Raw genomic sequence first — 26,998 nt, forward strand, 5'->3', positions numbered from 1 at the left:
CTAAATGCCTTTGATGGTTTTGGAAAAGGCTTGTTGTGGGGATCTATGCATTAAGTAAGTTTTAGGAAAAGATCTATTTGAACCGTGTTTCGTCTGTTTTTGTGTTACTAGAGTTTCATTTTAGGCAATTCAGTGTATTGTGATAAGACCCAAATTCCCCTTTTCTAAACAGAAAATGAAGTACTGCCTGGTTCAGTTTGGTTCTAAGGTGACAGTAGACGTAACCACACCAACTGACAGACAGCAGGGAGGGGACAGTGGTGCAGCAGAGAGAGCCCTTTGCGTGGAGTTTCGGAAGACAGTGTGTCTTTATAGCAGACCCCCTTCTAGTGGGGTCTGAATCATTTTAAGTTTGCTCCTGTTCACCTCCTGGCGGCAGGAGATGGGGCAGCCTAAAGCCGTGGGAGCCGAAGAGGGTTCTCCACCTGGCATGAGCTTTTCTCCTGTGGAGCATCTCCAGGTAAGGGCTGATGGTGCCAACAGAGAGATGACTGGGCACTTCCTAAGTACAGGGCTCTGTGAGAACGGCTCATAATTATAACGCGAATGTGTTCAGGCTCTGATAATGACACCCCAACATCATCCGGCGGGTCCATTGTGCTGGTTCAGTGCTGTGTGGTTGTGTTACACGCTGCTTTGTAATTTCACAGACGGTGATGTCTGCTGAAGTGACCATTAAACGTGTCCTCTGTGTGTGAGTGTGCGGGCATATGTGTGCCTACAAGCAAGCATTCTACCCCCAAGTCAAGGCATCATCACCGGAAACATGAGTTCCACAGCCAGGTTATTCGTGTGTTCAGTGGGGTCAGTCCTGGAAGGAGAGCTTGGAGCTGCTGCGAATGGATTCCTTCCTGAAGTGGAGCGTCGCCTGGCCCTCCTCCTGTGCTCTCTGGATGGTGAGCTCGGTGATGGTAGGAAAGGCCTCAGAGAGCACAGGAAGCTGCTCCCCAGCGAGCGCAGGGCTGGAAGGGCAGGAGCTGCGTGCTTTGTCCAGGGGTGAAACCGTGTCCCGAATAAAACTCACTGGTGCTTAATTGCTGGGGGTCATTCCAGACTTTACCCACCATGTCTCTAGGCTGCCAGTAAATGGACTCCCAGTCCACGAATCGACTCAGTGCACGCTGAAGGAAGGCTCCCTCTGTGCCGGGTCCATGGTAGGCACTAGGGGTACAAAGATGACAAGCCATCTCTGCCCTGTAGGCGCTCAGGGTCTAATGAGGGAGAGCAAACGAGGTTATAGTCCATCCCGATAAGGATAATAATGGGGTTTGGAATAGGTGCCCTTTGAGTGTAGGGAAGGGCGTTGTCTCGTATGATTCATTACAGGTAAATGGTCGTCTGTTTACTCGTAGAGAAGCAGAAAGGACAAGAGGCACCTGGAGTTACTCTCAGAATCCATCTGTCCCTTTCCCAGGTGCTAGAGGGTAGTCGGACTCAGGAGGTGCCTGTGTGTGAGACTTCCCTGGGCTGCCCGCGAGGTGGAGGCTTCGGTGGAGCCGGCGGCCTTTCTGGGCGCCTGTGTCTGCTGGGAGGTGGTCACTGTGCCTCCAGGGCCTCCCTCCGCCTGCCCTGTGCTCGGGGAAGTGACCTCTGTGGACTGCGCTGAGCCCTTGCTTTTCGGTGCTGGTTGGCCTTGGCCAGTGGGACATGGGCAGGGCCTGGTTTGTGTTGCAGAGCTGCTCTGTGTTTCGTGAGCAGGTCACAGCGATCGGTGGCCTCCCTGCCGGCTACAGTTACAGAGCTTGCTGGGTCTGGTCCCCGTGGGCCTGCGGTGATAGTGGCCTCCTGATTGTGCTAGCCGGGCGTGTCTCACCCCCTTGCTGTCCTCCTTAGGTCCTGCCTGCACCTTCAGGATGGGTCCTTCACTACATTCTCTTGAATCCCCTATTGGAGGGCGCTGTGTTTGGTTTGGTTTTTGCCTGGACACTCCTGACCATACACTTGCTGCGTTTGATGCCAGTGACAGCTGCCCTAAGAGCAGGTGCAAACAGGAGCTCATGGCCCCAGTGTGGGCTTTCCGGGAAGGACAGGGGTTTCCTCGGCGAGCTCCAGGTGTGGGCTGAGCTCCGGGTGTGGGCTCACCATTATGCCGAATCAGAGTCAATGGTCAGATAAAATCTGGCAGCAAGACCTGGGCAGCGACTACTAGGGGCTGCGGAATCTGTGACTTCTCCTCCCCGTGACTATCACCAGAATGCTGACCTCATTCTGCCCCCTAAGTCGTATCCCTGAGGAGTGGTCTCGTTCCTGACCTGCAGCCTGGGCCCCTTTTCCATGGGGGGCTGGGGGATGGCCAAGTAGTTAGCGAGAGTCACTTGCTGAATAGTTCCGAGCACTCTGGGCCCTCCTTTTCTCTGAACATTTATTTGTTCATTCACTCATCATCGAGTGCGTATTGGTTTAATATTTAGTAGGTGCCGTGCACTGTGGTAGGTACAGGCAGCCCCCCAGTTAGGGCAGTGCGACTTCTATTTTTTTTTTTTTTGACTTTACAGTGGTGTGAAAGCGAGCACATTCAATAGAAACCATCCTTGGGATTTTAAATGTTGGTCCTTTCCTGGTCTAGTGATAGGCGGACGTCCTCTCTGCTGCTGGCCAGGGCCGCCTCGGGTCTCGAGGGGAAAGGACGGGCGCTCCCCAGTGCACCCGCGCCAGCGGTTTGGGGATGTTGTTTTCCCACCCGTCGTGTCTACAAAGCGCCCATCCTGTCTCCTCTTCGGGTGAGGAGAGGAAGGCAGTCACCCACGGGCTGAAATTCAATGGCTGTCCAACTCCAGGCCCATGTCCGTGTTCTGAGCACGCTTCCGGGCGGCGTGGCTGAGCTGTGAGGTTCGGCAGGTCAGTGTATTCAGTGCATTTTCAACTGAGGCTGAGCCTGCGGGGACTTCACCCCACGGTGGGTGGAGGGGCGTCTCCAGGTAGATGAGCAAGTAGGACAGTGCTGTGCTGGTCGCCTGCCGGCGGCATCCATGGACCAAACTGCTTTTGCTGCTGCGGAAGGTCGGCCGGGTTGTTCCTCTTCCCTCCCAGCCCCCGAGAACGGAAAGGACTCTCAGAAAATGAACAGCAGTTGGTGAGACCTGGCGGCATCTGGGGTCAGGCTTGCCCTGCTGCACGGCTTTTCCGGTCTGCGGATGAGTGCTCACTGGGCTCATCCTCTTGGACAGCGACGGAGATGCTCCGACAGGCTCCCCTCTGGGTTTCTGAAATGCAAACTCCTCCTCAGACTCGCTCTGAATTACATGCTTTGCAAACTCATGTCCGTTCTGTGAATCCATTGCTTTCTCTCTTGCTTAGTCATTTTGACTGAGCTTTCCCATGTTTCCACGTGTTACTCAGCTTGGGGTCATCCTGACTCTTTGGGGTAAGGGATTGACGTTTCCTTGCTCCTGTGCACACCGCTAACAGCAGACGCTAGTAGAAAGTCACCAAACTCCAGGATTTTAAGTAAACCCAGTTCACGTGTAGTTTCCATTTATGGGAAGGAATTTGGGGTGCTAGTGGTTTGCTTCCTCCTAACTTAGGAGCTTAGTTCAGCATTTAGGATAGAAACACAGTCCTGGTGACAAGCTAGTTGGGGCTGTATCGGCCTCACCTGGTCTCTCTTCAGAAAAGCACCCCCACGTATTATTGTGAGCAGTGGTCACGCCTGCCCTCTGCCCCCTCTTCTCTGTTGACCCTAGTTTTCATTGTCACTCCATTCAGGAGCTGGGGACTCGGGCCCAGTGTCCTCCCTGTGCCCCGTTTCTGCACGGGGCTGACGCCAGTCCCGGCCTCACACGTTGCCCTGAGGCCTGACCGAGTCCACGTGTGAAGGGCTGAGCGCAGTGTATGATTGTTGTAGGAATTATTCCTCTAATCCTACCAACTGTAACCTAATTATTTTAGTAGAAATAACATCAACTAGTTTTGTATTAGGGGCACAAACACTTTAAAACCTTTCCTGTGGGCCGTCGTGGAATGTCTTGAAGCTGACGGCATCTTGAGGGGGCGAGTTTTATCAGTCGTGTGAAAACCACATGTGTGACCTCCGGGGGTGGTAATCCCGTGGTGGTGGAAACAGCTGTCTGGGGGTGTGCTGTGTGTAATTAAACACGTGGAAAAGCTCTTGCTTTATTCAGAGGGAATTCCTGAATTTCAGCTTCACCCGGGAAGGAGCTACTGCACTCTGCTCACCGGCGCAGTTTTTATTGCCCGGGCCTTGGAGATCGTCCTCCCCAGGTAAAAAGTGGGCTCAGCAGTCCTGACGTTTTTAATGACCTTAACTGTACACCCTGACTTGTGTAAATCCTGTGAACTTAATTCCTCTCTGCAGTGAAGCCGGCAGCTGAGGAGGGGGGCGGGGGACACTGTGCAACACCTCTCCCCCCTCCCCCTCCTCCCTCTTTTCAAGTCAGGTGGTGTGCATTGGGTGCGTGGTGGTGGTGTACGAGCAGAGTGTTCAGGCTTTAAAGTGTTGACTTGTCTTCATCTTCCCTTGTTTATCTAGTGAACACCACTGTGTGCTCAGTGCAATGCTAGGAGCTGGCACTGTCCCTGCAGAAGATAAGGCCTCTCCTAAGGTGTGAGACAATTACAGGTGTTTGTACATGCGCTGAAGGAAGGAAGACAGGCTGGGGGACAGGTGCTGGGGCAGCCCTCGGGGAAGGCTCCTCGGGGAGGGGCTATCTGAGCGAGATTTGAGGATGAAGCCAGTGGGAGTGAGGGGCGGGAAGAGGAGTCCAGCCTCGGGAGGCTCGGGCGTGAGGGCCAAAGGGGCAAAGGGCATCTGTAACAGAAAAAGGGGCCGTGTGGCTGGAGTGTGGTGGCAGCTGTGGTCTTCTCAGTAGTGACTCTGGAACTCATTTCTAAACGTCGGTGTGGATGACGACGCCAGTGTTCAGCGCCCGCTGGGCCTGTGTGGTCTCTGCTCCACTCGCTCAGGGAGTGGCTTGGCCATGTCCGTCTGCAGGTGGTGGGAGAGCTGGAAACTCCAGTGGAACCAGGACGTGGTGCGGTTCGGAGCTGGGAAATGCAGTTCTGAGGAGGGTGGCTTCTGAAAGCAGATTGGTCCGGGTTTGGGAAAGGTGGTCGTGGATGGGGAGGGCGGGGAAGGAGGGACGGGATTCGCTGGCTGTAGGAGCAGCGATTAGTTCAGGCGGCCGGGATGCCTATGACTGGTTCTGTATGAGGGCTTCCGGGCTGGCTGTTCCCTGTACTCTGAGCTGTGTCTGCTGTCTGAAGGTGGCGCTTTAATTTTTCTAATTCACACTCCTGACGACTGCTGAGAGTGCCAGGGGGGCGTGCATCCTGCAAGATGGAGCTAAGGTGCCCAGTTGAGTCACACAGCCACAGACTTCCTCAATAGCGCCGCCCTTGTGGGCATCCCTGCCCAGGAGGGAGACCTCTGCCCTCCGCTGCTCTCCACGCGAGTCCCGTGCAGCCACCATCAGTGCCTCAGCCCAGCAGGTGCACGCAGAACCCGTGGCTGAGCGCCCACTGGGAAGTGTGTCCGGAGTCTTTTGCGGGGTGGGACCCAGGAAAATGACATACAGGAGGCGTCACGGAGGAGTCTGGAGGTAGTTGGCAGCTCGGGAAGCCGCCGGCCTTGCCTGGGCTTCATTGAGCTCCACTGGAGGGAGCGGAGTTGGTGGCCTGCTGCTGGAGAGGCGAACGAGGGGGAAGAGAGCCACACTCACCGATGCCTCAATGAGCTTGGTAACTGTCTTACGTGAACTCACGCGGCCATCACAAAACTCAGGCAGTGGCCGCCTCTTCCTGGCACTGGGCACTGTTTCCCTAAGGAGGGTGGGAGAGTGAGGCGAACCCGTGGCCTCAGCGGCTCCTGGCTTCCGGGCGGGAGCCTGAGGAGCGCCCTGCGGTGCGGCCCGAGTGCCGAGACGCCGCTGCCCGAGGCCAGGAGAGCGGGTCTCCCTCCTCAGGAGCACGGGCGCGGGCAGGTGTCCTGAAGAACGCATTTCGGCCATTCTCCCGAGACCCGTGCTTTGACTGTCGAGAGACCGTGCGGGCCTGTGGGCACGGAGTTCCTTAGCCGGCTCAGGCCGTGTTGCTGCTGCAAAGACGGTGACGAGGGGCTTGGCGCATGGGCAGCGGCGGGAGGCGCTCAGGCCTCGGCTGCACGATGAGCGGGCACCACCTGAGCCGGCTCCGCAGGGCCGGGCCGCCCCGTCTATTCCCTCACTGTGCGGCGTGGCAGGCGCTCTCACTGTCCGCTGTCCGCGTGTCCTCTAACGAGGACCAAGATGAGGCTCACGGTGCCTCCTGGTCGTGCCGCGGCTGAGGCAGGGCGTGAGGGTGTGGCCAGTCCTGCCTGTGCTGCTGCTGTCGTCCTGGGGTCAGGAAGCCAGGGAACCAGTCCGGCCCGGCTGACCAGGCTGTTGTTCACGTTTGGTGCCGCACGCTGGCTGCTTTCCTTCTGGGAGATTGTTTAGTGTGGCTCCAGCTTCAGCTTAAACAGCATTGAAATTGAGCCCTGGTCTGTACTCAGTTTTTAGTGCCCAGATCACTAAGAAATGGTTTGATTACTTCTAACCTATTTCTCTCTGGAAGCACATACTGCAGTCAGATCTGATTTTTTTTAAAAAAAACAAGTTTTTATTAATTTTTAGAGAGAGAGGAGGGGAGAGGGCTAGAGAGATAGAAACATCTATGAGAGAGGAACATCACTGATTGGCTGCCTCCTGCACGCCCCCTACTGGGGATCAAGTCCACAACCAGTGACCTCTTGGTTCCTAGATTGACACTCAACTGCTGAGCACACTTGCTGGGTAGATCTTCTGCTTTAAAAAACACTTTTTAAAATCCTCACCTGAGGATATATTTACTGATTTTAGGTATGGGAGGGGGGACATGGGGAGAGAGACACAGAGAAGGAGAAAGGGAAACAGAAAATCCCTCGGTTGCCTCTGGCACATGCCCTGCTAGGGATGGAACCCTCAACCTAGTTTTGTGTCCTGACCCGGAACTGAACACAAAGCTCCGTTGGTTGGAGCGTCCTCCCGCACCGAGAGGCGCCCATCGGATTGGGAGACCCGAGCAGAGGATGCCGTCGGCCCAAGCACGCGGCAGAGGAGGATTTCACTTTTTTTCGAACAGCGTGGACAGGAGAAAGGCATTGTCAGTGGCTCCTTTCCAGCATTGTCTCTCTCTGACCCAATAGCCCAACTGGAGAAAAGGCTTCTTAAATTGTGATGCTATCGAAACTTGTTGGACAGGTTGTGGGTACCACTTCACAGCTGGTGTTGGAGAGCTCCACTAGCGCTCGCCGCTCACCGCTCACTGAGGCTCGCGGCTGCCGCTGATGTAGTCCAGTTACTGACCAAATCCAAAAGCAAGTGCGTCGCTTACCTTTCATGAAGATAGTGGTTTTGCACACACTCCCCCTTGCTTAGGGTTTAACATTGTGAGTGATTTTCCAGTGAGTGGCAATCTGCTTACGTAACTTTACTTAAAGGGCTCGACGAGTGAGCTAGCAGTGAAAGTAGTTGGCTTTGTCTTAGCCCAGCGGTTCTCAACCTGTGGGTCGCGACCCCTTTGGCGGTCGAACGACCCTTTCACAGGGATCGCCTAAGACCATCCTGCATATCAGATATTTACATGACGATTCATAACAGCAGCAACATGACAGTGATGAAGTAGCAACGAAGATAATTGTATGGTTGGGTCACAACATGAGGAACTGTATTTAAAGGGCCAGAAGGTTGAGAACCACTGTCTTAGCCGGTTGAGATGCAAATGAACAAAAATGAACCAGTAAGTGTATGATGGGGAAATAGGGGTCCTGTGGTGTTTTATGGAAAGGGTTCTGGATAGGAATGGGGTGGCTTTCTAAGATGATGACTTTGGTTCGGAGCAGAGCAGTGCATTCGAGCTGGGAGAGAAGGTTGAGGGGGATCAGTAAGGTCCAGATGAGATCGTGGTAGCGAGACCACAGAGGGGGTGAGGATGGAGAGGAGTGGATGGGTTTGAGTGACATCGCAGAAGTAAACGGACAGGTTTTGGTGACACATTGAATGTGGGGTCAGAGGGGTGGTTCTGAAAGTTGTGGCTTGTCTAATTGACAGATGTTGGTTCCAGGCCAGTTCCTAAGCTGGGGGTTTCGCACACAGGCCCGTTAGTAGGCTCGGGAGATGGGAGAGAGCCTGTTGGAAGCAGGAGGGGAGGGAGGCGGTAGGGAGCCTGAGGGGAGCTGGGCTGAAGGTGCCTGGAGATTCCCCAGAGGAAGTGCCAGCTTCGTGTGGGTGAATGAGCTCGGCTCAGAGGGGCGCCCTGGATGGGGATCCAGTGGCCTGTTCAGTAACTAACGTCACGGGAATGGAGGACATCTCAGCAGCCAGTTGAGAGTGGAAGGAAAAGGCCTTAGGACTGCGCTTCAGGAACACCAGCCTCTCCGATCGGTGGAGAGCACACTGAGCCCCCGAGAGAGGGCCTGGCTGCAGGGACAGGACCATGTCTGCGTTCTCCCGCGAGAGCAGTGAGACCAGGCCTGGGAGGCGGCCACTGGATGGTTCTTGGGGTCACCGATAACCTTAGGCAAAGCCGTTTCCACATTGGAGGGGCTGGGAGTGGGAATGGGGCTATTGCTGATTACTGTAAAGAGGGGGCTGAGAAGGGAGCATGTGGTAGCTTAAGGGGCAAGAGGCCCAAATACCGACTGACCGACCTACGAAAAGCACCTTCCTGCAGATGTGAGCAGAGCCCGGGCAGGCTCACCTATGAGGCTGGGAGCCGCGGGGTCAGGGGCCGCAGGGGCAGGAGGCTGCGGGGGAAGAAGGACCCTGCCAGGCGGGCACCATTGTAAGCCAGTGGGACAGGGATGGTGGAACTGCTCTTACAGAATCTGCCCAGAACAGTGGGCTCCTCGATGCTGCTGTTGGCCAAGTAGCTGGGACCAGGTGGGATTGAAAGCTTCAAAACCTGCTTTGCTACCTGTTCTTGCTTTGGGTCACACACCTGTTACTCAGTCTCTCGAGGCTTCCGACTCTTCACTCGCACCCCAGAGAGGACACTGCGCCCCGGGCACCGCGCCGGCCTCCGGACCTTCCTGCCTGAGTCCCTTCTTGTTCCTCCTGGAGCAAGCGTGTGTGTGAGTGTGTGTGTGTGTGTGTGTGTGTGTGTGTGTGTGTGTTCTGAGCCTTAAAGGACAGTCCATGGGAGTCCTTCCTTCTCCACCTTATCTTCTATAGAAAATAACCTGAGTGATACAAACGTACATTTTTGGGGAAACATATGATTTGCTACTGCAATAATCATAACCATTGTAAAAAAAGAAATTTACCAAACGTTTTCGGCCTGTGTGCCTTTTTAAAAGTGTGTGTGTATTTTAAACAAAGCTTACTAATTTAGATATGCCACTTTGGAGACTTCCTGCCAGAGTAAGCGTTTTTCTATTTTCTTCTGGGACACACCTTAGTGTGACTTTATTTTGGTTTCTGACCTTGCCGTTTGGCATAATTTCAGACTAGACACGATGCACTTTACATGAGCACTCTTAAGATTTAAAACACAGGATATCCTCTCAGGGGGTGGGGGCATGAAAAAGGAAAAGCAGTTGAGGTCTCAGGTCTGGATTTTAGTTGGTTGTTTATTTAAAATTTTTTATTTGTAGTTTTGGCTCTCGAATTATTTCCTAGTATGTTTGGGGCACGGAGATAACTATTTCTGCACCAGAATGGTGACATCAAGTCAGTCTGATTTCTTCTTTACAAGTTCAGTTGCTAAAGCTGTCTCCTGATCGGTGTGAAAACCGGCCCATCCACCAGACCCGCCTTTTTATTATTATTATTATTTTTTATTAAGTTCTTACATATGTGCCCCCAGCCCCTTCAGAGGCGTCTGTGGTGGCTTTTGGAGAAGATGACGAGCGTTTACCAGCTTTCCTCAGCGGCGTGTGCTGGGACGCAGCCCGCTGCCCGCCCGCGTGGAGAGGCTCCCGCCCAGACTCTCTGAGGGGCTCTGTGGGGCAGGGAGCTGGTTGGGTGGGATTTCTGAGCCTGGAGGGTGTTCTCACCCGGGCGTAGGATGCTCCGTTTTACAAGCTTAAATCATACTCCGATGAAACCCTACTGGTCATACTTTCTTTAATCTAAAGACTAAATAAACTGTAGACACTACTTCAAAGAGGAGCCTCGCTTTGATTCACTCCTCCATTACCTATGAAGTTGGTTGGTTATGGGCCAGCCTTTGGAGCAGGTGGGGAACCTTATTTCTGCCAGGCACCAGGTGACTACTAATCACCATCATTCACGGGCCAGACACACGGTCAACTTAAAAATCAGCCTGCTCTGTGCGGTCACGCATTTCACGAACTCACCCCTACGGCCTTGGCAGGGCCAGACCCAGTGAGTCCTGGGCCTCGTGCCCCGCTTTAGCGAAGGGACTGAACGCAGGAGGTCAGTGCTGGGGGGAGTGTTCCTGGGCATCCGCTCCTAGGCTTCCAGGTTAGGCATCGCCTTTTCACCAGAGCCGCTTCTCCTCGTGCTTCATGGTAGAGTGTGGAACAGGCAGCTTTGGCTTTGGAAATACATGGTGTTTCCTTGTGTGCGTTTAGCATAATGTACTTAAGTATTGGCTATGGAATACTGTCATCATTAGTAAGATCTCCATTAGCTTTTTTCTTTAAAAATAATTATTAATTTCCAAACCTTGTAAAATTAACATGTCATAAATTGGTAAATAGAAAACCCAGAAAATAAAATATTACTACTGATCTCCCCATCACCCAGAGCAAACGCTTTTTAACATTTTGGTTATATATCTTTCCAGTGCTTTTTTCATGTGTATGAATTCACACTTTAAAAAAAACAACAAAAACACATGCTTTAAAAAAAAAGTGGGATATTGCTGCATATACTCTTTGTATTTTGGCATAATCCACTTTAACTTTCATTTTTTAATATTTAGATGATTTGCCATTTCTGTGCTGCTGTTCTGTGTACCACATCCTGGTGTAAACTCTGGAAAGTCTTGGGCACCTGTCAGACCGTCTCACCGTGCCCTCGCCTCTTCTGTGCCCCCCTCTCTGCCAGCACTTCCTTCTCCGACAGTAAGACCCCGTCAGTGGGCAGTCTGTTCTCAGGCAGTCGGTTGGCTGTCGGCAGGAACATGCTGGTCCCTGTTGGAGGCAGAGGTCAGTGACACACAGACTCACTCTGTTTGCTGGAGAGAAATGACCGCAGCACAGGACTCCATGTCAGGACAGGCTGCTGTGTGTCCCCGGCCCCGGGCACTCGGACCGCAGGGCAGCGCACCGTCAGGGAAGAGCGTTTGTTATGAAGGGCTCTTCCTGTGCCAGGTGCTGCGTCAGGCACATTGCTGGGCTCTGAGTGTGGGCAGTGCTGGGAGGTTCGTAATGAGTACTTATTCACTTTCGCCATAAGAGGAGACTGAGCTCAGATGGCAAGTAATTTGCCCATGTGCTCAGAAGGCATGGGAGGTGCCAGGGCTAAACCTGGCCAGGGCATCTGACTGCAGAGCCAGCGCTGCCCAGGACCCGCCCTGGGCACGCACCGAGGCAGGCGAGGGGAGGAAGTAGGGTGGGGCAGGTGGGGCATGGGCGTGGGGCAGGAGTGTGGAACGTGGGGTGGCAGCTGAAGCCAGCATTCGAGTGGGTTGACAGTCTACACCTAGTGAAACTCACTGCCGGTACCAGCCTGAATTCAGACACCTTAGGGTGCAGCGGAGGGAGCCCCACGACGGACACAGGGAGCAGAAAGGCCCCACGCTGCTGTTCTGCAGGCGGCTCTCCCGGTCCTCCCCTGGCAGCACCTCCTCCGTCACGTACGTGGGACGGGGCGGTGCAGCCTCCGCACTCGGCATCGCTCATCGCGAGTGAGACAGCCATGCGGGTGTCAGTGTGACCCGACAGTTTGCTGTCATTTTTGCCTCTTTCAAAATGTGCTGATATCACCCCAAACTCTAATTTCATGTAAATAGAGTGTTTTGGCTGAGAAATGATTATAGTTGTAGCTTCAAATACCAAAGAAGCTCAAAATAGATTCCTGATCAGAGCCGAGGAGAAAGGAAAGTAGAAAACAGATCAGCTGTCTCCCACACCCTGTCCGCCAGCCTCCGCCCCGCCCGCCGGAGCCCAGCCCATGGAAAGTTTGGGGCTGTGACCTTCCCAGTGAGGGAGGAACAGCTGTGGCCGGGCTCCGGAGCCTCTGGGAGGGAAGCAGCAGGTGACCCACTCCCTGTTTTCACGTTTGTTGGGGCACAAGTGGGCTGGTTGTTTTTTGTGCAGAAATCTAAGTTCACAGTGAAAGAACCGCATGGTCATTTTGGATGTTTTTTTAAAAAAGCTCTTTAAGTATATACATGCTTATTTTAAGGGTTTTAATGAACTCAGATGCCAAGGTTGAGGATATTATAGGTCATTATTGACAGAAAACCACAAAAAGTGAAAACCTTCTTTGGTAAATGTCACTTACATCCAGTGTCTTTTTCCCCCTTTGTCCCAACTTAAACACAAAACAAAAAACCAGCAAGATAACTCGGTCTTTTTATAGTAAAACCGCGTCAGCCACAGAGGTGGTGCCTGCAGCCGTGACCAGAAGGTAGGTGTCTCCAGAAGCCGAGGCGCCCGTGCTCTGACCTCTTGCCCCTGGACGCCTGGGGTGCCATCTCTGAGTCATTCTCAAATACAGTATCGCCCCCCCCATCACAGGGGGTGCCTTCCGGGACCCCACAGGTGCCTGAAGCCGCGGATAGTACCGAACCCCATATGTACTGTATTTTCCTGTGCACACGGACCTTTCCCTTCATTTATAAGTGAGACACCCTAAGATTAACAACAGTAACCAGCAGTAAAATAGGACAGTTATAACACCATGCTAATAAATTACAGGGACATGGTCGCTCTCAGATGTCTGATTGTGTGGCTCGCCTTCTTGTGATGACATGGAGTTTTCCATTTCATATTTTTGGACCGAGGCTGACCACTGGTAACTGAAACCTCGGAAGGTGAAACCCAGGATAGTGGGGGTGAAGGGACCTTGTGTATACGTTGACCTCTACACTGACCTCCCGCCTGGCGCCCGCCCCGCCCCCTCCCCTCCGCCTCGCACAGGCTCCAGGCCTTCCGCTCAGAGCCGGTGTTGACATCTCACTTGCTCATGAAACACTCGAATCACTTACCTGGGGTCAGACCCTTCCTGCTGTAGCTGCTGCCCGCTCCTGTTCTCTGACTCCTCATGCCCTGCCCTGCTTGAGCGGGAGCCTCCTGTTTGTCCTTTAGCTTATCGGCGGGCGACTGCGCTCCGCTCCGGGCTTCGTGCCTTGCCCACTCCATTGCTTTTCCTCGCCCAGGACCCTCGGGATCCCCCCGCCTCCCTTTTTAGCAGGCCGGCTTTTTCCAGCTCACTTAGGACTTCGAGTCAGACAAGTCCCTGTTTGAATCCTGGAGGCCCCACTGACTGTCAGGGCTGACGGCCAGTCTGCATGTGAGCCTTCCCTTCCCCACCCACTGCGCCCCGGCCCCTCCCGTGGGCCTCCCGGCCACACCCGCCGTGGAGCCGAGCCCCGCTCCGCTCCGGCACAGGCTGCGGCGCTCTGAGCGGCCAGCGCGGGCGGTGCTGGTGGTGGACATGTTTGATTTCACCCTGTTACACATGTGGCTTTGTCCGCTGCTGGTCCTCTCTGAGTCACCCTCTCCCCTGTAAGCAGGGCTGATAATACCTGTTCTACAAGGTGGCTCTGTGTGTGAAGTATGTGCTGAGGGCCTGTTGCTTCAGCACTGACGTGGGTGCTGGCTGTCCGTGAACACCGCAGAACTCTCCGCTGCGCCTCGTGCGGGGAAGATGCAAGTGACGTACGTGTTCACATGGTGCAGACACGGGGCTCACGTGTTCTCGCCCTTTCTTCCCCTTTGCCCTCCTGGGCCATCGGGGCCAGAGGGCCAAGGGCAGTGCAACCTGGGAAAGGTGGAGCCAACACTCAGAGCTGGACTTGGCCTTTCCACAGAGGACCCGGGCCTGACCGCACTGCCGGGCGGCACAGATGAGAAGCCGCCTTGTGGGGGAGGGTAGGAACCTCAGGTGACCCTTCTCTTGGTGGCCGTGTCTCCCTGTGCTTGCGTCTCCCTTGGATCTAGCTCCTCCATCCTTATTCTAAGCCCCCCCCCCCCCCAGGCCATCACCTCCCCCCACTCTCAGATCTTTGCAATACAGACAAAGGCAAGACAATTGTGCCTTCTCCAGCCCTCATTTTCCTTTGAGGGGCGGCAGGTTCTCCCCTCCCCTCCTTTTATCAGAAGGTGAGTGCACCTGTCTCTCCTGCTGCTGCACCCCTTCCTTCTGTCAGCCCCCCATGGCCTGCTGCCTGTGCTCTTTCTGCTCAGCTCTTTGTAAGTGGCGTCTGTCCTTACACCTGTGGGGTCAGCGGGCTCATGGCCTCTTGACCGAAGTCTCAGCCTGAGTGGCTGTGGCAGGTTCTTCATCTTCAGAATGATGTCATGTTTACCTTTTAAAGTTGTTGGAGGATTAACAGTCAGGATGCACGGTGAGCGTTCAGTGAAAGGCACCTACTGTTGGTGACATTTCACCAAGTGGCCCTTCATTTTCCCTGGCACCACCTACGGTGTCCCCACCCTTTCCTGGAGTTCATCCTTTAGCCGGCCCTGTTGACTTTGGTTTTCTTTCCAAGGCCACGGCTGCTGTCACCGAGTGATCGCAGTCTCATCGCTCGGGCAGCCATCCCCCTTTCCGCTCGATAACTTCACACTCGTCTTGAGTCTCCTGAGCGTCCCCGCTGTGCGCCACGGGAAGCCTGCTCGAGGGCAGGGCTGGCCAGCAGGGGGCGTCCCTCCCCTGGCACACCTGTGCGTTTCACTCAAGTTGGGAAAAGCCTGAGTGACTCTCCCTGTGAACCTGCCGGCCCTTCCCACGGGGGAGGAGGAGCGCAGAGCTCCGGTCGGTCAGCAGGAGGCCTTTGCAGGTGGGTCTGGAAGAAGCCGCAACACCTGTCTCCAGAGAAAGCGAGAAAATGTGTATTTTGTTAGAACTGAATTAGACACCAAATAAAGGACATTCCTTAAGTGTGGAATGAATAGAACTTTCTAAAAACTGCTCAGGTAGCACAAAGTCGTATAGAGCCAAAAGCTTTATTTACTTTCAACCTTGACTGCTAAAAGGAGAAAATGAGAGGGTTCGTGGGAGCGCGTTTTACAAAAGTAGCTGTGGGCTCCGTTGTTAGACCCAAATATACACGAGGAAAACGCAGACTCGGCCCCGCGTGCGCCGGCTGGGTGTGGGAAAGGAGGTTTCTTACGAGTGGGTTCTGTCCCCTCCACTTCGGGAGACATCAGTTCCTGGAGGCAGTTCCCGGCTGTGTGTTCCTGTGCGTCGTGCTGAGGTTGCCTGTCTCCTCCCTGGTCTGCCCACCGAGTGGACACCAGGACGGCCAGCCGCCCGCCCTGGCGAGGATGTGTCTGGGTCACACAGAGCAGCTCCCCTTACCCGTGCGGCCCAAGAAGGAAACCTGTGGTTTGTCTGTGTGCAGACCGGCTGGGGCTGGTGGGGTCAGGGACGGGCAGGGACCTGAGAGAACGCCTCTCTTCTTCCTCATTTGTAGACGCGGAAGCTGGACCCTGGGGGCTAGACTTCTCCTAAAAGACAGGCCGGGGCCGGGAGATGTGCGAGGAGAGGAGCTCTTGTTAAAATCCCGGCTTCCTGCTTGCCAGCCTGTCACTGCTTACCCACCCGCGTCCACACCCGAGAGACGGAGTGTCTCTGAGTTTCTGATGAATTAGCCCTTTAACAATTTTAATAATCTCTGTGTTGGTGTTTTCTTTTTTGTTTTTTTCTTAAGCCTTTAACAAGACTGATCATTAACCAATAAAAACTCACTTGGTTTTGTTAATCTGGTGTTTCCTTTGTTTTCTATTTTATTCATTTCTGGTCTATATTCCTTTTACTCTCTTGAGCTTGTAAAAAATAAGTTATTGAATATTTCATGAATTTCTAAGGTATACATTTAAGGCTCTACATTTTTATGTGTAGTATTTTAGCTGTGTACTTTAAGTTTTGATTTGTATTTTCATGTTCATTTCAGACTATTTTATGATTTACATTTTAGCTTTTCTAGACCTATGACTTAGTGATTTTTAAGTTTTCAAATGTCCAGATTTTGGGGGACTATCTTCCCCTTCGTGAAATTGTTAGAGATAATAATAGGCCAACACCTGGCAATAGTGGGCACTCAGCAAATGCTCTCACTTTTCCTTAGAAAAATTAAATGCTTTTGAAATTAGAACTTTTTCAATAAGTGCCATTTATAGCATAATTTCAGGAAACACAGCAAAAAAACACCCCATCATTTTCATGGTGATAAAGCAATTCTTAAAATTAAAAATTAATGATCTTGACCTTTTGTTGTATTATAAAACATTCAAATATGGAAATATATACAGTGGGAGGTGAGTTGTCTACCTGATTTTATATTAAATACCACCTCTAGAGTTAACCACCTGAAAGTTGGTTATATATTTTTTTAGGCTTTCTAATGTATATTTAGACATAAACACAAATACTTTTTCATATGAATGAAATACTAATTATAATGTTTTTACAGATCATTTTGCCTCTTTAGCAGTATATTGAACATATTTCTATGTATGTGTTGCTTATTCTAATACTAATACTATTGCTTAGGCCAGCGGTTCTCAACCTGTGGGTCGCAACCCCTTTAGGGATCAAACGACCCTTTCACAGGGGTCCCTTAAGACCATCGGAAAACACATATATAATTACATATTGTTTTTGTGACTAATCACTATGCTTTCATTATGTTCAATTTGTAACGATGAAATTGGGGGCCACCACAACATGAGGAACTGTAGTAAAGGGTCGCGGCATTAGGGAGGTTGAGAACCACTGGCTTAGGCTTTGAGTTTTTTCCCAGATTCTGAAGGACAAATACCTGTTTTTAAATGAAGATGCTGTGCTGCCGTCACTGCTGTCGGTGTGCATTGTTCTTGCACAGACTGAGAAGCGGTGACACTGAAGGCTGTCAGCCCCCACACAGCCGGCCGTTCACCTTCGCTATAAAGCACACCTTCCTCTTACGCATGTGTGTGTGATTCCGGTTTATAAATGGCTACAGGGCCAGCAGGATTGCTGTGTAAGAGTCTCGTAAGCTGGGCGGCCTGATGATTTTAGGTGCTTCCTGCTGGGAACAGGGCCCATTGCGATTCGTGGTCTGTGCCGAGCACGGCAGCACAGCGCACGGCGGGCACAGTGGGTGAGAATGCCGTCCCGGGCCTGGAGCTCGGGCACAGTGGGTGAGCGTGCCTTCCCCCGGGCCTGGAGCTCGGGCACAGTGGGTGAGCGTGCCTTCCCCCGGGCCTGGAGCTCGGGCACAGTGGGTGAGCGTGCCTTCCCCCGGGCCTGGAGCTCGGGCACAGTGGGTGAGCGTGCCTTCCCCCGGGCCTGGAGCTCGGGCACAGTGGGTGAGAACGCCTTCCCCCGGGCCTGGAGCTCGGGCACAGTGGGTGAGCGTGCCTTCCCCCGGGCCTGGAGCTCGGGCACAGTGGGTGAGCGTGTCTTCCCCCGGGCCTGGAGCTCGGGCACAGTGGGTGAGAATGCCGTCCCCGGGCCTGGAGCTCGGGCACAGTGGGTGAGAATGCTTCCCCCGGGCCTGGAGCTCGGGTACAGTGGGTGAGAACGCCTTCCCCCGGGCCTGGAGCTCGGGCACAGTGGGTGAGAATGCCGTCCCCGGGCCTGGAGCTCGGGCACAGTGGGTGAGAATGCTTCCCCCGGGCCTGGAGCTCGGGTACAGTGGGTGAGAACGCCTTCCCCCGGGCCTGGAGCTCGGGCACAGTGGGTGAGCGTGCCTTCCCCCGGGCCTGGAGCTCGGGCACAGTGGGTGAGAATGCTTCCCCCGGGCCTGGAGCTCGGGCACAGTGGGTGAGAATGCTTCCCCCGGGCCTGGAGCTCGGGCACAGTGGGTGAGAACGCCTTCCCCCGGGCCTGGAGCTCGGGCACAGTGGGTGAGAATGCCGTCCCCGGGCCTGGAGCTCGGGCACAGTGGGTGAGAATGCTTCCCCGGGCCTGGAGCTCGGGCACAGTGGGTGAGAATGCTTCCCCGGGCCTGGAGCTCGGCCTCCGCTGACCTGAAGGGTTGGAGTGGGCGCTGCCACGGACTAGGGCGTGCGGTGGGTGTTTTGTGACGGCTGCGGCTCTGCCGGTGTCTAGTGGCCCCAGAGAAGCGGCTGGAGATGGGCCTGCAGAGGATCGTGTGTTGAAGTCCTATCTGAAGGTCCCTGCTTTACGCCCTGTCGCCTCACGTGGAAATCTGAGTGGGGCTCCGCCTTCTTTTCTCCGAGAGAAGGGGGAGAGCAGTGCTCGTGGGCGCTGGGCTGTGCGAGTGCGTGGGGACGGGTCTGCCAGGGGCAGGCCTGTGAGCAGCTGCCCTGTGAGGGGTGCTCCCCGGGAGCTTGCGCAGTGCTTGTTGGCACAGAGTTAGACGTGCTTCCCCAGCCTGCGCTTGGGCTCCATGGCGTGTTGACCTCTTTTTCTTGGTTTGTTGTAACCTGAGTCTTTTGGAGAGAAAAGCCACTTACAGCCTTTCAGGACTGAGTTGCTGGTTGCACGTGATGATGGTGTATGTGCCTCCGAGGCTCCTGCGCCCTGTGTGCTCACATGTTCATGTCTCAGCAAATACTCCCCGATGGCCCCTCAGCTGCCACCTGTTCCGGCCAAGCTGGGCTTCCCTCGGCGCCTCGCCATGGCCCCGCCCGCCCGCCCTGCCAGCTGCCTGGGTAGGGGCCGCGCTGAGCACTGGGCAGTGCTGTGTGGGCTCTCCAGCTCCCTCCTGGGCTCTGGCCCGCGCCCTGGGGCTGCCCTGCCTCCGAGCCTGATCCATCAGCTTTGCTCCCGCCCAGCGGGGTTTCCTGCAGCTCCAGCGCCTCCTCAGTGACACGCTGCTGAGGTCCCCTCACCCCTCCCGCCCTGAGTCCTCTTGCCGTGGGATCGGGATGGAAACGTCTGCTGAGGAGGAGGGGCTTGTCCAGAGCCGGACACGCGAATCCCCGTGGCTCAGCGTGACGTACTTTGATGCCTGATATGAGGTCTTTCTCGGAGAGAGAGGAAGGCCATGGATACTGAAGTCAGTCCTCACTTTAACAATATCCGGAATTCTACGTCACTCCTTCAAAAAGCAAACTTCGCACTTGTTTTTCTTTACTTTTGCTTCTGCATATTAGCAGCTCACAGTTTACCTCAGTCTTTCTCTCTCTTTAAACTGCATTTTAGATTTATTCCACTGAAATGTAACAGCATATTTTTAAGCAAGTATGTACTCCATACAAAATGGGAGAGATTTCAGTGACCACGTACTTGGGGGAGAATATAGGAAACATACCAGGCGTGGGCTGGCGTCTCCCTCAGTGTATCTCAGAAGGGGGCACTGAGGGCGGACAGACAGCTACCAAACGTGCTCGGTGAACGTGACTTCTCTGGAGAAGGGATGCTAATTAAGAGAAAAATACTCTAACCCTGACCGGTGTGGCTCAGTGGATAGAGCACTGGTCTGCGGACTCAAGGGTCCCAGGTTCGATTCCGGTCAAGGGCATGTACCTGGGTTGGGGGCACATCCCCAGTGGGGAGTGTGCAGGAGGCAGCTGATTGATGTTTCTAACTCTCTATCCCTCTCCCTTCCTCTCTGTAAAAAATCAATAAAATATATATTTTTAAAAAAAGAGAAAAATACTCTAGAATTAGTAGGGTCAAAGGGAGTTTCTGTATCCTCTCTATATTAAGGAGAGAACATGAAAGGGTTTATTTGGAGAAAATCTTCCTATGACATTAGCTTTGACACAGAGTTCTCTGTTATACCCTAAAAAATACCATTGAAAGTAATCTCTAGAGCAAGGAGAGAACATTCCCCTTTCTTAGAGTAGGGTGTGTGTTCACTCTAGCGGGTGGACACGCCTGTGCGTGATGCGTGTGTGGGCTCTCCTGGCTTGCAGACGCACATCTCTGTCCTCACATGGCCTTTCCTGGGTGTGTGCATTTGGAAAGAGACATCTCCCTCTCCCTCTTCCTCAGGACCCTACCTTTATGACCTTATTTAACCTTAATTACCTCCTAAAAGCCCTATCTCCAAATTCCGTAAAATCGGTGGTTGGAACTCCAACGTAAGAATTTGTGGGGAGGCAGGTTCAGTTCATGAGGTGCACATGGATCCTATATAATAAAAGGCTAATATGCAAATCGACCCAAGGGCGTTCGACCAGTCCCTGTGATGCGCACTGACCACCAGGGGGCAGATGCTCAACGCAGGAGCTGCCGCTCAGCCAGAAGCCGGGCTCAGGGCTGGTGAGTGCAGTGGCAGTGGCGGGGCCCTCTCCGCCTTCGCAGCAGCACTAAGGATGTCCGACTGCTGGCTTAGGCCCGCTCCCCCCGGAAGCTGGTTGCTTTCCTTCTGTCAGCCCTGACTTCAGGCTTTGTTTTCTCTGAGAACTGTTTCATTTTCTGGCTTAAGTTACCACTTCTAAAGCCAGCAATTTGCATATCTCTGTCTACTTCTGATCTTTATCCTGAATTTCATATATTTAGCCATTCACAATTTTTATCCATAGCCAGCTGTGTGCCTGGCACACAGGACACAAAGATCGTCTTTGCCCTTCAGTTGCTGACAGTGCAAAGGGTCTTGAGGATGCAGTGTCACTGGCGTGTGGACAGGTTCTGTGGGCGGAGGAGGCAGGTGTACATGGAGTGCACTGGACGTCAAGGGAACCAGGAGGGCAAGTATCTTACCAGAACACACAGGGTGGGCAAAAGTAGGTTTACAGCTGTTCGCATGGGAAATAAGACACTCATTAGTAATAATAATACAAGAATAAACTGTGTTTCACGTACTCACAACTGTAAACCTACTTTTGCCCCATCTATAATAAAAGCGTAATATGCTAATTAGACTGGACGACCTTCCGGACGAAGCCGGGGGTGTGAGGGCTGAGCCCCTTGCAGGAATTTCGTGCATCGGGCCTCTAGTCCTGTCTATTAAGGCACCTATGGTTTTTAAAAGAATATATTTGTATTGATTTCAGAGAGGAAGGGAGAGGGAGGGAGAGAGAAACATCAATGATGAGAGAGAACCCCCAGCACACCCCACACAACCGGCATGTGCCCTGACCGGGAATTGGACTGTGACCTCTGGGGTCATAGGTCAGTGGTCAGCCACGCCGGCCAGGTGGCACCAGTGGCTTTGAAAACATTATGTTCAGGCAACAGCACATGGTTCAGTGTGGTTGGGCCTAAGGGCTCGGAGGTGGGGGAGGAGGAGAGATGAGGCTGAGCGTTTGAGAAGGTGCCAGATGACCCCAAAGTCAGTATTCTTCATACTGAACTATTTTCTTCCACTATAAACCAGCCCCCCCCAGCTTCACACCCCGTCTCCAGGCCTCAGAGTCCCTCCGCCTGCCTCAGCAGTGCTGTCAGCAGCCTGTCGTTTCTCTGTTCAGAATGCTCTTCCAGGCGTCCTTTCTGTTTTCAGGCGACACGTTGCTTGTCGCTTAATTGCTGCGTTATTTTAGGGCTGCGTTACACGTCCCCTTTTCTACTTTTTAAAAAACTTAACACCCAGCGCCCCTTATCCACCATGTGCTGACCCTAAGCAGGAGGACGGTGACTCTCCCTTCCTCCAGGACAAGAGTTCCTTCTGTCCAGGCAGGTCTGCAGCCCACTCCCTCCATTCACACACAGAGTGCAGGATCCGGTCATCGGCACAGAGACGTGTCCATCAGCTCTGCGTCTTTATGGCGGCCCTTACCTGTCTCTCTACCGAGCGAGCCTCTCGGAAGGACGGTCTCCCCAGTCCTTCCCTGGTCCCGGTCTCACAGGGTTCGCACTCTGCACCTCGCCGTGACGGATGTGACAACTGGGGCGGGGGGTGGGGGGGGTCCTAGTCCCTATTCCAGGGCGAGGGAGGGCTGGCTAGTTCCTGTTGCTCCGGCCCGGCCAGTGTGAGCGCAGTGCATGCTGGCTGGACAGCGCCCCCTGCGCTCGTGCCCGTGTGCCCGGCTGGCCTCTGCCCGGCCGCTCCTGCTGCCCCCTCGCCTGCCGTTTCCGTTCTGTTTGCCTTTTCTTTTTTTCTCGCTGCTCCAGCTCAGGCTGACCTCTGCGGTCCCTTAGGGCAGTGGTTCTCAACCTTCCTAATGCCGCGACCCTTTAATACAGCTCCTCATGTTGTGGGGACCCCCAACCATAACATTATTTTCATTGCTACTTCATAACTGTAATTTTGCTACTGTTATGAATCGTCATGTAAATATCTGATATGCAGGATGTATTTTCATTGTTACAAATTGAACAAATTAAAGCATAGTGATGAATCACAAAAACAATATGTAATTATATATGTGTTTTCCGATGGTCTTAGGCGACCCCTGTGAAAGGGTCGTTTGACCGCCAAAGGGGTCGCGACCCACAGGTTGAGAACCGCTGCTGTAGGGCCTTTTAAACCATCGTAGAAGTTCGACCTGTTTTGTCTTTTATGGTATCTCCTTTAAACTTCACAGACAGTGAGACTGAGGCTTTGGTTGTACAGTTCCTAGGGTTGTGGACTTACCATCACAGTCAAGATACAGAGCAAGTTCCTCGGCCCCGCCCCCAAATATATCTTGGGATCACGTTTAACAACTCCTGAGCGTGCGTTCTGTGTCTGTGCAGTGCAGGCCCTGCCCCTGCTAGCTGCTGCACTCACTCATCCCCTTCAAGGCCTAGCCTAGAGTCGAGTCTAAGTGAGCAGAGACGTGAACGGTCCAGTTGTACACAACAGAGCCTAAAATCATGGCCCGTTGGGATGGACTAAGGAGCTACTCATTGAAGTTTGGTCTTTCATTTTATTTGGGTGAAAAATCTCAAATGAACATTATTCCTGTATTGCTCGTCATAGTGATTTTGGAGGCTTGCCAGGGCTTAATAAAAACCACTTTTAATTTGTCTTTGGAATATAAAAGGCTTGTTTCTTTCTGTTTTTATTATCAAATATACTTACGGTTTCTTTTGTTTTCTAACCATATTTTAAGTTTTGATGTGAAACAAAATTCTATACCTTGCCCCTCCTTAACCACATTTGGCTGTTTTAATAATTATGATTATTAAATGTTATTTACTGAGTTTCCTTTTTTTCTTGAATATATTTAAGATATGAAGCAATTCAATAAAAAACGAGTTAGTTATGAAATGTAAATGCAGAACCGTGCGTTTTCCCCGCTGTGCCTTCCCCGGCCAGCTGGCTCCCTTCCCGGGTTCCGTGGCGGTGACCGGGGCGGGCGGGGCGAGCGGCCTGCCTGCTGCCCGCTGCACTCGGGATCGTGGAGCATGGGTTCCTTTTCGGAAAGGGCAGAACATGCTTAAGATGTGCACCCCATGCAGTAGACTTGGCCTCCTGATGAAGTGAACTGAATGTAACCATGTGTGTCTTTTTCCCTTCCCAACAGCTTCCATGCCCATGGCTGCTCTAAATTTGGGCCACATATACCCATTTCAGAGAGGCTTTTTCTGTAAAGACAACAGCATCCAGTACCCGTACCGTGACAGTACCGTCACCAGCACCATGCTCACCGTGCTGGGGCTTGGGTTACCCATTTCCTCTGTAAGTAAATGCATGTGTAGGTAGGTGGCGCTGTGTGTGGTGCTGGAGGGTGGTGGAGTGATGGCCTTGGGGGTGAGGCCGCCCCGGCCTTCCCAGTGTGGGTGTGCTGACGGCCCACCGCCCGAGAAGCAGGCCGCTGTGTTCATCAGGGGCAGCCCCTCCGGGAAGAGGGGGTGCGATGCCCCAGAAACAAGTGGGGTCGTCCTGAAGACTGATGGTGATCTGTTACAGGGAAGGTTCACCTCAGTCATTCGGAGCAACTCCTTTCAAGACATGAGTGAAGACACCTGCGCAAGCCCAGAAAGCGATTTTGTGTTGATAAATAACATGATAAGCTAAGATTGTGCTTGTCTTATCATATCATTACATGGAAATTGAGGCCATAATGAAGGAGACAGATGTATGTGTTAAACCTGAGCAATAAGACGTGTGCAGAATAGAATCCTCAGGACTCCTCAGACTGGGTCCGGGGTTTGAGGCTGTGCGGTGCTGGAGGTAGGTCATCGGTCTGGGGTGGTGCTGGGCTTCGTTATGTCAGAGAGCCAGAAAGTTCCCTTCTAGGCCAAGTGCCACCCACAGATAAGCTGTCCCGCTCACACCCTTCGCCCTGGGCTCCGATTCCGGAACCTGCCTGCGCCTCTGTGTGCCTCCTGTGCCTCCCGCGGCCCCGGGAGGTTTCTCCTCTGACCGCCCGTCTCCCCAGGGAGTGGGCTTGCTCAGCGCCTGTCTCCACAGCAGGGAGGCTGGCTTTTCTTTTCTTCCCTGGTTTGCCCTCAAATTGCCTTTGAATAATAACCTGCTCCTTGGGTTTTCTAGTTTATATCGCAGTTCATTTTGTCTAATAGATTTTTTTAGTCTTTAGTACCGTGTTGTGAAGGGGACTTGGATTTTGTTAGGTTCCAAGATATCCTATACAATAAAACCCTAATATGCAAATAGACCAAACAGGGGAACAACCGGTCGCTATGACACGCACTGACCACCAGGGGGCGGACGCTCAACGCAGAGCTGCCCCCTGGTGATCAGTGCGCTCCCACAGGGGGAGTGCTGCTCAGCCAGAAGCCAGGCTCACGGCTGGCGAGTGCAGTGGCGGTGGAGGGAGCCTCTGCCGCCTTCGCTGTAGGTGGGTGGTAAAGGGTCCTGGACTGTGAGAGCCCTGGACTGCGAGAGGGATGTCTGACTGCTGGCTTAGGCCCGATCCCCAGGGGACACCCCTCTCCCCCAGTGCACACATTTCATGCCCCGGGCCTCTTGTATTAAATATTTCCATAGATAGCATATACACTCTAATTTGATTATAACCACTTATATAGGAATAAAAAGGGAGAAACATCTGTATTTAGTTTAAGGAGATACTTTTTCCCAAGAGGTAAATTCCACCATAACTGGGCGCGTCTGCTGTGCCGGCAGCACGGCCTCCATGTGCAGGAAAGCAGGCGTGCTGTCACCGCTGGGCGCAGTGCAGGCCTGGCTTGCAGCCATGGCTGTGAGCAGCTGTTGCCAGGTAGAGTTTTCTATGAACCACCCTGTACTTGAGGAGATGATTGCTTGAGGATAAGGAAGTGATTTTTAGTCATTTCATCTCTTTCTAAAAAATGTTAAATTATAAAAATAATACATATTTATTAGTGAATTTAAGAAAATCTGTTATAAAGGAAAAAGGAAGGAGAAATCACCCTAATTAGTTCTGCTACTTGAAGAAAACCATTAACATTCTTATATTACTAGTATTTCCTTTAATTGGGCAGGTTTTTTAAAAAATCTTTACCTGAGGACATGTTTTTATTCATTGAGAGAGAGAGAGAGAGAGAGAGAGACCCATTGGTTGCCTTCTGTACACACCCCACACGGGATCGAACCGAACCCATATCCTGGGTGTGTGCTGCGCCTGCTCATCAAATTTTTGACCCTTCAACCCTTTGTGCACAGGACCAAGCTCCAACCAACGGCCACACCAGCCAGGCCAGCTGGTCAGTGTTCACACCATTGCGAACACACTGCAAACTCAGTTTGTGCCTTGTTTTTTACTTCTTTGTATAATGAACATTTTTGAGTTATTATAAATATCAAACAGCTTAAATTAGGAAAAATACAGGTAAATTTTCAAAAAGTAGTAGAAAAAGACTTGGGTAAATCCTTGCGTTCTTATTCCCAATATTGGAGCGGTGATCTGCAAAGATTTTCTAATGAAAATGTGTTTCTGGTAAACGCAGTGGCAGCACGTGGCTGTCAGGGGCTGCATGTGCGGCTGGCGCCCGCGGCGACTTGTCTGTTCATTTTCATAGTTTACATGTCACCTCAGACGTAGAGGGCCTCAGCCAGTGGGAAGACTGTAGATTTTTATGTTTTCTTGGCTTAACGTTTCTTTTTGGGTTTAAAGGATCTAATTTCACACTAAATGTTTCCCTTCCCTCTGGCTTTGTGTAGGTTTACCTTTTCACTCCCCAGGTCCTTATACATTTACTTTCATAAATGTCACATTTCTAGAAAAAGATAGAAGCTTGAATTTGTATGCAACTTTTAGAGTGATGAAAGTTAAGTCCCAAACCCCTATATGGCAATGCATATCCTTTTTCTAGAGTGTAAAATGGGTCTAGTTTGGGAACAGAAAGCTTACTTTCTGCATTTCCCAGATTATTTTACATTGACTGTGAGTAGCTGCTTCTCTTAGGTCTTGATTATTCTATAGCACAGCCTTTTAGTAAACATGTTTAGCCTAAAATAATATAGTATAGCCAACTGTGTGTGTGTGTGTGTGTGTGACCAACATACAAAACTCCTAAAGAGACATTGAATATTTTACAGTGATCTAAACTGCACCATGATAACTGGGAATGCATGTGGAAAATGAACTGTCCTATATAATAAAAAGCTAATACTCTAATTAAACCAGACCGCGGAACGACCTTCCAGAACGACCTTTTGGAATGACCAGTGGGCGGGGCTGTGGGGCCGTGAGGCAGTCAGGCTGTGAGGCCGAGCCCCTTGCACAAATTTCGTGCATCGGGCCTCTAGTATGTTAATAAACACTGACTTTATGCTCAAAGTGTGTATACGTTTTTTGGGACACTCTGAATTTGTCGAAAGCCCCAGAACTGTACAGTACAAAGAATGAGCCCTTTTTCAAAACTCTCTTAGCTCTCTGGTTGCCTTGCTTTTCCGCACACGTTTTAGAGTCAGTGTGTCTACCAGCAGTCTGGCTGGATCTCTACAAGAGTCACGTCCCTTTGGAGAGAACTGACGCCTTCCCCTTGCTAACTCTTCCGTCGAGTCTTCCTCTAGGCCTCTGACTTCATCCGTGTTTTGTCACTTTCAGCACACAGAGCCCACACGGTTTGTGAGGTTTATACCTGAGGATTTCAGTGTTTCGGGCTATCACACACACAGAAAAAGCTATTGTGCT

General features: G+C 52.4%; 1 protein-coding gene and 1 long non-coding RNA gene across 3 annotated transcripts in view; one reads left to right on the forward strand and one right to left on the reverse strand.

The window, feature by feature from the left end:
- PLPP1 (phospholipid phosphatase 1) overlaps positions 1–26,998 on the forward strand; it is a 40,096-nt gene that overhangs the window by 2,307 nt on the left and 10,791 nt on the right. The window contains exon 2 of one of the 2 annotated variants that reach the window (XM_070411745.1): positions 23,441–23,595. The exons of the other annotated variant lie outside the window; for it this stretch is intronic. Coding sequence (XP_070267846.1) covers positions 23,441–23,595 — 155 coding nt within the window. The remainder of the gene's footprint in view (positions 1–23,440; positions 23,596–26,998) is intronic. 2 annotated transcript variants of the gene reach the window in all.
- On the reverse strand, positions 10,823–13,420 carry LOC139008469 (uncharacterized). Its single transcript, XR_011471145.1, has 2 exons — positions 13,135–13,420; positions 10,823–11,113 (listed from the first exon to the last, which is right to left on the reverse strand). It is a non-coding gene; the product is annotated as an uncharacterized lncRNA (long non-coding RNA).

Source organism: Myotis yumanensis, unplaced genomic scaffold (genome assembly GCF_028538775.1).
Source record: "Myotis yumanensis isolate MYYU_CA2020_CCGP unplaced genomic scaffold, mMyoYum1.0.hap1 SCAF_4, whole genome shotgun sequence".
NCBI lineage: Eukaryota > Metazoa > Chordata > Mammalia > Chiroptera > Vespertilionidae > Myotis > Myotis yumanensis.